Source organism: Mytilus galloprovincialis, chromosome 3, assembly GCF_965363235.1.
Source record: "Mytilus galloprovincialis chromosome 3, xbMytGall1.hap1.1, whole genome shotgun sequence".
In the NCBI taxonomy this organism is placed as follows: domain Eukaryota; kingdom Metazoa; phylum Mollusca; class Bivalvia; order Mytilida; family Mytilidae; genus Mytilus; species Mytilus galloprovincialis.
Window position 1 is genome coordinate 55,646,741 of NC_134840.1, and position 12,590 is coordinate 55,659,330.

A 12,590-nucleotide genomic window follows, 5' to 3' on the forward strand; every position below is an offset into this window, starting at 1 on the left:
TATAGAAAAGCTTCTCCATTAAGTCTTATATCAGTTCAAGCCCAACTTGATCCAACTGATCTCTAGGTCATTCATTCATTTTAAACATGGAAAATGATATTATCAGTCATGTGATCCAGGTTCTGTGGAGGCAAATTTACTAGTGGTAACCATGTAAACAAGACATGTTGATCTGCTAGCTCCTAAGGTAAATCCCTAGTAGAAATGTCATCCTACCCATACACGTTATTCCGACTCAAGCCCTTTCAGTTTTTGCTCTTACTCCTCAATTCCTTGCTACCATGTGCTTATAACACAAGAGTAAAGTGCTGATGCAGTTAAGGACAACATTGAAACGTAATTGTCATGTTAGATACTTTGTAAATGATGGTGTCCAGGATTTAGACTACACTTAGGTCCTACAGTTTCACATCTTTTTTTTTCAGCCACCTGAAACAGCAGCATGAAAAAGACAAATATTACCAGCAAGCTATTTTTGATCAAATATGTAAGATGATGGGCATCTGATGGCATTTACATGCCTGTATATTCCAGCAAATTAAAGACTTTATAACCATTCATTTCTATTTAAATTCAGAAATATATACAACTTGGATCTTTTTATGTACAACTAACGGTTTAAGTTGTTTGTGTAATTATTTATAGTTCCTGCAAATATCAGCACGACACCAAATCAATATATTTAAATATGTTTGAAGTACTTTTCCAGTTTAACCTCTTCATGAATATATAGTTATCAAAAGTACCAGGATTATAATTTTATACGCCAGACGCGCGTTTCGTCTACAAAAGACTCATCAGTGACGATCAGATCAAAATAGTTAAAAAGCCAAATAAATACAAAGTTGAAGAGCATTGAGGACCCAAAATTCCCAAAAGTTGTGCCAAATACGGCTAAGGTAATCTACTCCTGGGGTAAGAAAATCCTTAGTTTTTCGAAAAATTCAAAAGTTTTGTAAACAGAAAATTTATACAAATGACCATATAATTGATATTCATGTCAAAACTGAAGATCAAACATTTGAAAGCCAGGGATGTAGAAAAATGTGGACTTGTAAAAGAGTTATATGACCAAAAAAGACATAAAGCATACTAGTCAAAATCGTCCGAGGGAGTTGCCACCTTAGTTTCTTCATAACCTCATTTTCTACCATAGTTTTTCTTCTTCATGTAAGTATTTTATAAATCTTGTCAGTACTTAAGCAGTTGTTATTGAAATAAAGAACTCTAGGATGCTGATAGATCTGATAAAACATTGGTTCTAATTCGACATTAATTGCCCTCATTGAAATATTTTGTTCTGTTCAATTATGAGATCAACAGTCAGAAGAGTATCAGGTTGATATTTGTAGATTGTAGACATTACTAATTAGCTAAACATAAATCCCAAGAAACCACTTGTTAACGTATCACCAGCCCAGTAGTCAGCAATTCAGTACCCACTTGTTAACGTATCACCAGCCCAGTAGTCGGCAATGAAGTACCCACTTGTTAACGTATCACCAGCCCAGTAGTCAGCAATTCAGTGTTGACATGAATATCAATTATACGGTCATTTTTATAACTTTACTGTTTACAAAAGTATGAACTATTCGAAGTACTGAGAATTTTCTTTTTCTAGGCATAGATTAGCCATGCTTGGCACAACTTTTTGGAATTTTGGGTCCTCAATGCTCTTCAGTTTATACTTAATTGGCTTTCTAACTTTTTTATCTGAGCATCACTGATGAGTTTTAAGCAGGTGAAAAGTGCGTTTGACACATCAAATTATAAGTTTGATATCTTTGATAACTATGAACCACTGCAAAAATTGCAGAATAGAGTAAAAGAAGACAATGTTGAAAACAGACAATAAAATGGTCCCATAATTACTGCTTGCAGAAATACTATAGAAGAGGTAATTTTCATGCAAGGGTTATTTTTGCTTATTTCATGATCATGCAACAAGGATGAAATTTTAATAGCTTTGAATAAAGAATATACTTCTAGTTTTGATGTGCAAATTTAACCCCTATGTATCAAAAAGGCTAAAATATAACAACCCATGAAAATATCCAAGTCTACACTGTAGTAACAATATATACACAAGAGGCTGTCACAACGACAGCAAACCGGATTTATTAACATTTATTTGTGTCCTGGCAATATCACAAGAACCATTACTGATGAATGGTGAAAGTGAAAATCGTCAATATCAAATTTGACCTCCATTTTGTCATCAGTATCAACATATTAAAATTTGAAAAGCCTAGATTGAATGGTTCATGAGTAAATGCAACAACCTGAATGGAAACGCCATTTTACGATCTTTCAAGAACCATAACTCCTGAACGGTAAAAGTCAAAATCGTCATTATTGAACTTGACCTCTATTTTGTCATCCGTAACAACATATTAAAATTTCAAAAGCTTTGGTTGAATGGTTCATGAGAAAATGCACGGACACGACGGGAAACACCATTTTTCAATCTTTCAAGAACCATAACTCCTGAACGGTAAAAGTCAAAATCGTCATTATTGAACTTGACCTCCATTTTGTCATCAGTAACAGCATATTAAAATTTCGGAAGCTTTGGTAGAACAGTTCATGCATAAATGCACGGACACGACTGGAAACTCCATTTTTCAATCTTTCAAGAACCATAACTCCTGAACGGTAAAAGTCAAATTCGTCATTATTGAACTTGACCTCCATTCTTTCATAAGTAACAACATATTAAAATTTGGGAAGCTTTGGTAGAACAGTTCATGCGTAAATGCACGGACAACTCCATTTTTCAATCTTTCAAGAACCATAACTCCTGAACGGTAAAAGTCAAAATCGCCATTATTGAACTTGACCTTCGAATAGTTGTCAGTAATAACATATTAAAATTTTAAAAGCTTTGGTTGAACGGTTCATGAGTTAATGCACGGACAACATTTGATTGCCGCCCGCCCGCCCGCCCGCCCGACCGCCCGCCCGCCCGCCCGCCGTACATCCCCAAATCAATAACCGACATTTTTGTCACAAAAATCCGGTTAAAAATTATAATCTTTCATAATCAAGCACAAGCATGTCGTCAATTTTGAAAAGTAGAATACATTCATTGACACAAACACTAACATATATTTAATACTTTAATATTTTATGATCAAAAACATACATATATTAGCTGCGGTTTATCTTCTGAACCAAAATGTTTATGATTGTAATGTAGAAGTCGTGGAACGACTATCTATTATTATATAGAGTAAAGTCATTTCATCTAATCATTCACAAGCTTGTTGCTTAAATAAGAAGAAAAGTTAAATCATTGTTTAAAGTCACATCTATTCTAAAGAATATCCAAGTTTTATGCTTTCAACATTTTTATCTCTGAAAGGTATCTGTGTAAGATTGTTGAGCACAACAAAATAAAAAGACATGACTCCCTTAGATCCATCAATAAAAATCTACAAAGTAATAAATCACAGACTAATCTTTTGATGTAATAATTGATTTAGGTATTTATAGAGATAAACATATTGTCTGGTCTGATGTCAACACAAAACCTTTTTTGTGAAAAACAATATTTCATGCAGAATACAGAATTGGTCAATGACATAGCAAAACACACAAGTTATTCTAAAAAAAATACATTCAACAAATGACTTGCAACAATTGTATTAAAAAATTTACATGTCGTACGAAATAAATCAAATCTTAGACATTTATCAATTTTCTCTTTCTGAATATAATGTCAATTATAATAGTCCAGACATTTTTTAATTTAAAAAAAGCTTTTCCTGATGAAGTACAAACTCTGTATATAACCTTTCTTCTAAGATGCATAGATCCTAAACCATACATATACATATTTGGCACATCATATACATGATGACTAAAAAATCAAAGCAAAGTAAAGTTTGACATATCAGTTGTTCGTTACCTCAAAAAAGTAACATGGCATTACATTTTCCATCATTTACTTTTGCTTCAATACTTATCTAATAATAGCACTATAAATAGTATTACCCAGATTGTGATATATTAGTTGACTAGAACTGTCAATCTAACATAGTGTCTTTGTCTAATATGACATTTTCTACATACTAAATCTTAACACTAAACCTAGGATAAAGGAAGACAGGATAATTAAGAACAGCCATATTTAAAGGATCTTTGGTACACATATAAAGCACACTTCCAGTATACATATTATAACATGATTGTATCTATTTTGACATTTCCTGATCGAAATCAACTTCTTGATTAATCAATAAACCTGTTTGACATGTATAATATTAGATTTTGTAAAATATTATGCCAGTCATTTAATTTCTTAAATGACTATTACTTACTTCAAATCAAATTCAATTATCAGCTGTTGAAATGTAGAGTAAAATAAAGTTGTCTAACGTGCTTACAGCAAAATTGACAAAAAGCAACATAAAGGGATAAGTGGTTTATATGACTTTTAAAGTACTTCTTATATAATTGCCTTATTTCCCTTTGCAATATTTCAATGCAACTGCATCCCAAATATCATTGATTGTTTTAAAATTAACAATCAAAAACTTCTAGCCATTAAAGTATGCTTACATTTTAAAATTCAATGTACCTAAAGAGATGCACTAATGCTGATAAAATTGTGAACACTAAATTTAATTGTAGGGGTTAGTTTAAATCTTACCTAACCACAAACATTAGCAATTGTGATACCTATGTTTCATTTGTTGAGAATTTCATAAAAAAAGTATAATTGTCTACAGTAAACTATTAACCAACTAGAGTGTGGTGCACATATTCGCCGTTTTATGATTTTGAGGTGTAAAAACTTCAAAGGATGGCTGAAATGAAAGAAATATGCCGGTAAATTAAATTTTTACAACAACTATGATTATTTTTTAAACTACGACAAAATTGCGTCACTTTACTGGATAGAACCGAAAAATGGACAACGATTTTCGGCCAATTTCCTGAATGAAAACCCCGATTTCAAAGAAGTATTTCTTATTAATTCTTTGACTGATCGCCCTAAATTTTAGTTTTGTACACCTATGAAATGTCTGCTATTGCCGTCTATAATGAAATTGATTTGAAAAATATTGTTTAAAGCTGCAGTTATTTGGATTTAAGTAGATGTCTAAAAATGGCGAATATGTGTCCCCCATAGACAAAATATCAGGCAATTTCAAACACCCTTTAGTCTAATTTTTCAGATGATTATTTTCAAAAAAACAAGTTTTCAAGCTTAAGAATATTTTGCATTTGAAGTTATCTTCCTATAGAAATATCAGTATACTTCAAAAACGTATAGACCTGAACATAAACTGTAGAAAACATGGAAAGATATGGCGAAAATGAGCACGCCACCCTATCCTTTAATTTGTTATTGTTAAAAAATTTGCTTTTAGTTGGCAAGATTTGACTACTAATTTGATGATAACTCATCAAAGTGGAATTCAAGTTTCAGTCAATTCAAATATATTAAGGAATATTTTTGACAAATTAGTAATAACCGAAACTCCAGTTTAAGGATTGTTGATCATTTAACTTAATTTCAGTGAAAAGTAGTTCTAGGATAGCAAACAAATTTCTAAAAATACAGAACTTGAACAGAAACAAGCTGATAACTTTCCTTAGGTATGCATATGCAACATTTAAATGTGTGTAATCTATTGGACTAGCATTTTTCTTTCTTGCAAATTATAAATTATTTATCTTTCTAATATATAATTGTTTCTTTTCAATCTGCAATTTGGCTGAAAGATTGTTCTTTTAGAATTATTAAGAATACACAATTTACTGTTTTAACATTCTTACTAAATTCTACCCTATTTTTGAGGTATAGTTCTTTATCTTTAGATAAAATCCTTTCTTCTCTAAATAAAAAAGTCAAGAAGAAAAGACTATAAATGTAATACATGGATTCATATATGAATTTAAGTAATGAAACAATATATGTTCACTGTCAGATATTAATTATGAATTTTTTCTATAATATTTCATTGTTAATATATATCTTGTATTTTTTTTTCAAGTAAACATATTATATTATTTTTGTATTTAGAACAAATGAAACAATATATGTTCACCGATATTAATTATGATTTTTGTCAATAATATTTCAATATTAATATTTATATATTTTGTATTTTCTTTCACATAAACATATCATTATTTTGTATTTAGAACAACCTTTTCCAAACCATGCATTCTACTGGTTTGCTTCCAAAAATAAATAAAATAGTAATTAAGCTTCATCTGCATCAGTGCAAGTAACTAAAGTATATGCTAACATACTACACAAACTTCTATGGGAGTAAATCGAGTAAATCTGAGGTTAAAAATAAACGTATAACAAGAGTAATCATACAATACATAGATATTAAAAATTGGTTATATATGCTTATGACAGATTGTAGATAAACATTTAATGTAAGATATTTGAACTATGGAGAGAAAGAATGAAAAGATTAACTGCAATTTTAATATCTCAAGATATATACCCTTGGTTTATAATTATGATATTTCATACCTATATTTTGATTCTGACAGTTATAATTTGGATTTAGCGGGTGTTTTATTGCACAATGGTCCATCGGGCAAATAAGTTTTATATAGTAATACCTTTCTTATGTTGGAAAATTGACATCATGTCAGTTTGTTACCTTCTTTTTTTATGAAGTGTTGGTTTTCATTCTTTGGACAATTTTTCTCCTAGAATATCTGAGTTGTCAATATAAATATGAGGAGGTGTACTTTCCCATTATCTATGCCTGTATGTATAGGACCAAAAACAAATGAAACACATCCCTTGTATGATAAATTTGACTGCATGACTGGGCATCTCCAACGATTTTCAATCTTCATAGAGAAACAATGAATAAAGCACATTTGTTGGAGAGGTATATCTAGCATACTGATAGATGACAAAATTTAGAATACTATGCCTTTAAAACAAGTGAGCTATCTTTAAAACTGAGTTACATTGAATAAATTTGCTGATTACAATTCACTTATAAGAGGTAGATAATATAATTTCAAGTTAGATGGTTCACAAGCATTAATCCAACTGAAAATCTAATATATACTTGCAATATATATAAGTGGTATATATATAAAGGTGAGAAAGAATATTGTTGATGTGAAATGAGTATCTATAGCGAAACTACATACAAATGAATTGAAATAATAAATGCATAAAATGAACAATAAATCATAACTTAATCTCTGATATGCTTATTAAAACATAATTGTTAACTGAATGAAAATAAGTGATGAGTTGCAATACACTTTTTTAATAATTGAAATAAATAAATAACTGTCACATTTGTGAACTATACACATAACATGTTAGTATGAATTCGTGACATTGTTTTATCACATATATAGGCCATGGGACTGGGAACATAATTACTTATCTTTACTTTTGCTCTTCTTTTTTCACCTTCATATAAGGATAGAAAGCAAAAAGAAATAAAAACAAAACATCATTTTGTTTATATATAAAAAGGATGTGTTGAACATTTAAGGGGTTACTTTGGTGGTCCATAATATGGATACAATTAATTCCTTTTGGTATTCATTGTTAATGGGTTATTAAAACATAATTTACTGATTTCAGTAAATAACATAACATCTAACACTAAATTCCCTTTTAAGATATTTTGTAAACAATCTCATTTTCAATTGTAAATACCAGTATACTTGTTAATTAAAGTCATCACTGGAATATATCATATGGTCAAATTGTTATTTCAAATTTGTATAAATTTCCCGCTAATTATTGCTTTACATATTTGGACCAAATACCTATCCAACCCCTCTCATATGTTTTTGTTGATTTATACTTTTGTATGGACGGATAAATAAATATGAACCCCCTCCAAAAATTTGTGTCTGCTAGCATCATTTATATTGCCTACAATATAAACTGAAATATAACGAATGAAAGAAAAACTTGAATAGCACTAACTGTGTATCACTCATAGATTTACTGTATTAAACATAAATAAATCTGCAAATTGTTTTAAAAATCTAATTTGTTAATTGTCTTTTGTACACTACACAAAAACTTCTTAAATACAAAATCTTTTTTTTTTTACAAATTCTCATGAATATTTACTCTCTCTCCGGACATACGTTTCCTCGTGTTCCAAGCTTACAAATGAACACAGCATGATTATGTTCCCTGGGCACAGACAGTTTAGGCCAGGGCCTTTACTTTTTGCATTGAATGGTAATTAGCTATATCCTAAGCCTTATTTTCCGGGTCATACAAACACTTTAGCTAATGCATCAGCTCCAGCACTGGCTATGTAAGGCTTTGACGGGTGAAAAGCTACATCAAATATTGATTCGTCAAATTTTTTCCTATGTGCAGTTATTTCTTGTACACAAGTGTTACTGTCCAAATTCCATAACCTAATAGAGCAATCATGACCTGTAAAAAAGGAGAAACATAGTATTAAACTCATTTCATTTTGGCCTTACACAAATACTAATGCCTAACTTTATGACTAATAAATACAACATCTTTTGTAACTTCTCATGAAAGACAAATATGTTGCTATTTTGAATAAAGGTAAATTTTGAAATTTGTTTTCAGTCAAAGATTATTTCATGCATGTAGAAATAGGTGAGTCTAGAATCATAAAAATCGAAAGGAGTCTTAGACCATTAATTTTACTAGATTGGTTAACAAACTTGGAATACAAACTAATAAGGAGAGACAAAAGCAGCTTTTGTAATACTCTAAAAATGCACAACTTTAAATAGATAAATAATTACAGACATATAAATAGACCAGGTGCTCTGCAGGGCGCAGCTTTATACAACTGCAGAGGTCAAACCCTGAACAGTTGGGGCAAGTATGGACAAAACATTCAAACGTGATACAGCTCTGAATTTGGATTGTGATCAAATTTTTGACATTACATGGTTTTTTTTACACAAAACAAATGTCAAGATTTTACAAATCAATTAAAGATTTCTTCTTCAAACTTATTTAAATTTAAAATTAAATAGTTGACACAGCATAGGGTTTCTGACACAGAATGAATGTGGTCTAATGAGGCCAACCTTAAAAATATGTTTGTTTGCAGTTTTCCGACTGTACCTTCAGACTGAAGGGTCGGTAGGTATTTTATCAGCCAAAATACAGTTTAAACAAGCAGTTACACTAAACCAAGTTTCTTGTGAAGAAAAAAAAAAAACATTTTAAAACAACAAACACTGGACATGCTGAAAACCAACATCAAATGAACAGGCATTTTCAGATAAAAAACTTTTTAACCAAAACTGAAACTTTAACATAGTGTCATTATCCAATTTATGACATAAAATATGGTATAATTATTAAATACTGGAACACTTATAAACAAGGAATGTCATTATGACTAGAACTGTTTTAAAGAAATATATTCAGACATGTATGCTTCTTGACTAGAATGTTTTCATGAGTAGAGTATTTTCATCAGAAAAATGTAGATATTAAAGATTTTTAAGACAATGTATTAAAGAGTGTATTTTTAATAAAAAAAAAATAACCATTGAATCTTCCTCAATTGAAAAAAAGGCAACTTGAAAAAAAAGTATTAAGACATTCGACTGTTTTCATATTTCTAACAATATTTAATTATATGTGATAAGGTTATATTTTTGCCAGGCTTTAATGAAAACCAAAGAAATCTAAAGTTTGGGGTGAAATCCATAGCACCCCATTAAAAGTAAATGGTCTGTACTGAAATGTTTTTAATGCATAAAAAAAATTGGCAGCACAGCTCCTAAGGACATGTTTTAATTAGTGTTGTCAAATCGTACACTTTTGCCTAACCGGTTACTCGGATAATCGTTCGACCGATTAACCGGTAGTTTAAGTTGATGTTTGAAAGTTTTTTCAATAGTACCCTACACATAGATATAAGAAGATGTGGTATGAGTGTCAATGTGAATACCTTCCATTCAAGTCATACATTTACGTTTTTATAATACCATAAATTGAAGTTTGTCCTTTGGTATTATAAGGCTTGTCTGTGAAGATTCCTGTCGAGGTTTGATTTTTAATCAAATAAAAGGTATCAACTATGGCGTTTGTACTAACTTCAGATTGAAAAATAAAAAATAGAAACCTTGATCTCGTAGATTTGAATATGTCTGAAACCGATGATTCTTTCATTTTCACTTGTTGTTTCCGAAAATAATGTGAATTATATTGAAGTATTTTAATTTTAATTGATTTATCCATCCATCAAGTATATTTGATTACATTCACGTTGTTTTTTTTTTTTTTTTTTTTTTTTTTTAAGTTAGCTTTTCGTTTAAAATATGACAAAGACTTGCACGACGGAGATTGCACATGATTCAGATGTCGGTTTACACAATATTAGATCAAAAATGAAATAATGAAGTGAATGGTAAAATTTAATCGTATCACTGATTTAAAGTTACTGTTAAAAAAACATGTAACTAATTATGTTTCCTTAATATCTTGCCCCGAGCTCAGAGACAAGTTCTAATTAATCTTATATTTTTGGATTAACAATAGCAATTAATATACTGGACAATTGATCTGTCAAATTAATTACCAAGACAACAATTTTTAAAGACAACATAAATATTTAATGATTTCAATACAAATTTATATCAAATCTATTAAAATTGAAAAAAAAGCCCGGTTAACCGGTTAGCGTTTTTGGTATTCGGTATTCGGTCGTTCGAACGGTTAACCGTTGACAACACTAGGTTTAATTGAATTCACACAGGCCACACAGTTTGGGTATATTTAATATTTCAAGAAAGAGAATAATTGCAATGAGTGGGGCAGCCCCCCTTATCCTAAAGGAGCATACTCATTGCAATCGAAGATAGATTTAATATAGAGAGAGTATATTTATTTTTCAAGCTAACCATTCATTTTCTCTACATCTTTGTGTAGTTAGGGTTGCTTCTTATTGATTTGGCATGATCTATTATCCATTAACATTTCAAATGAGCCCTTCCTCCGTACAGGCGTGTTTACAGATATCCGTGAAGATTTAAGTCACGGAGGAGTGGTTTCATCCTTGTCGTCTTCACAACGATTTGTAGAAAATATGCCATACTTCAAGCTGCTGTTGATTTATTTAACCACTGAAATTGGTTCCATAAAGTCAGGCTCCACAGATTCTGTACCCGATTTGTTTGAGACAGAATGGTTATCGTGTCAGTTATGAATATCCGCTGCATCATCGTCAATGATATCATCACACATCATTACATGTGCCTGAATCTGTATAAACAGTTTACTAATAAACTTTTTTGTTTGTTATTTGTCTTCAAATTGACACGAGACGACAGCGTAAAGTACTCCTCCGTGACTTCATGGATACCTGTAAACAATTTCCATGTGCTTTATCATTAAATGGTCACATGTACGCTTGACGGGAAGCTAAGAAAAACCGAACTTGAAATGCGTAATTGACCCAGACTTTAAATCATTTCCGGAAAGGACCCAAAGTTCCGGATCGCGTCAATAGAAGTATTAAAAAAAATTTCTTCAAATTTAAAGCAATAAAATTTTCACAGTCGGGAGGATTTTCAAGGGTCGGTCGGTAAACTGCAAACAAACAATATTTTAATTTAAGCCTGAACTTGAAATTTTTTTTTTGCCTTTGAGCAATTTACTATGCTGTTGAATATTAATCCTCTCAAAAAAATGTTTGAAGAAATTTTCTTTTTATTTATGAAATCTGAAATGAGAAAAATTCAACCCCCCCCCCCCCCCCCATTTTTTTTTTCACATCCCCGTTTCCCTTTTTCCAAAACTGATATCAATTCAAATTTCTAATGGAGTTTGCAACAATAACTACTCTTTTAAATACATCATAAAATATTAAAATGTAAAATAAAGTGCTTGTTATCACTGAATGGTAAAGATTGGTTGGTAGTAAAAGTGAATATACATTGTTTATTGTATAAAACAATAAAAAAAACTTCATCAGCAACATTTTATATTGGCAAATTTCCAATGAAGTTATTTACATAAAGTTATTGGCAAATAAAAATAGAAAATGACATCATAGTCATGTCTGGCAAATGTCAAACATACATTATCTAAAAACATTTAAGATAAGAAAAGGAAAAAAAGCTTCATCAGCAACATTTTATATTGGCAAATTTCCAATGAAGTTATTTACATAAAGTTATTGGCAAATAAAAATAGAAAATGACATCATAGTCATGTCTGGCAAATGTCCAACATACATTATCTAAAAACATTTGAGATAAGATAAGGAAAAAAAGCTTCATCAGCAACATTTTATATTGGCAAATTTCCAATGAAGTTATTTACATAAAGTTATTGGCAAATAAAAATAGAAAATGACATCATAGTCATGTCTGGCAAATTTCCAACATATATTATCAACTACTATTCTATACAAAGAAAGATAACTCCAATTGAAAATTAATTGCTATTGCACAATATTGTGCAATTAGATATTTCTTGCTATTGTGCAATACTGTGCAATTGAAAATTTCTTGCTATTGCACAATACTTGATATGGAATCCTGATTTGGACCAACTTGAAAACTGGGCCCATAATCAAAAATCAAAGTACATGCTTAGATAAAGCATATCAAAT

At 30.4% G+C, this 12,590-nt stretch overlaps 1 protein-coding gene across 6 annotated transcripts in view; it reads right to left on the minus strand.

Annotated features, from left to right (window-relative positions):
- Positions 1 to 3,106: 3,106 nt before the first annotated feature.
- The window catches only part of LOC143068370 (striatin-3-like), a 49,405-nt gene continuing 39,921 nt past the window's right edge, over positions 3,107 to 12,590 (minus strand). For all 6 annotated transcript variants that reach the window (XM_076242370.1, XM_076242372.1, XM_076242371.1 and 3 more), the window contains one exon: positions 3,107 to 8,410. In XM_076242370.1, the coding sequence (XP_076098485.1) occupies positions 8,241 to 8,410 (170 nt within the window). In that variant the 3' untranslated portion in view covers positions 3,107 to 8,240. The remainder of the gene's footprint in view (positions 8,411 to 12,590) is intronic.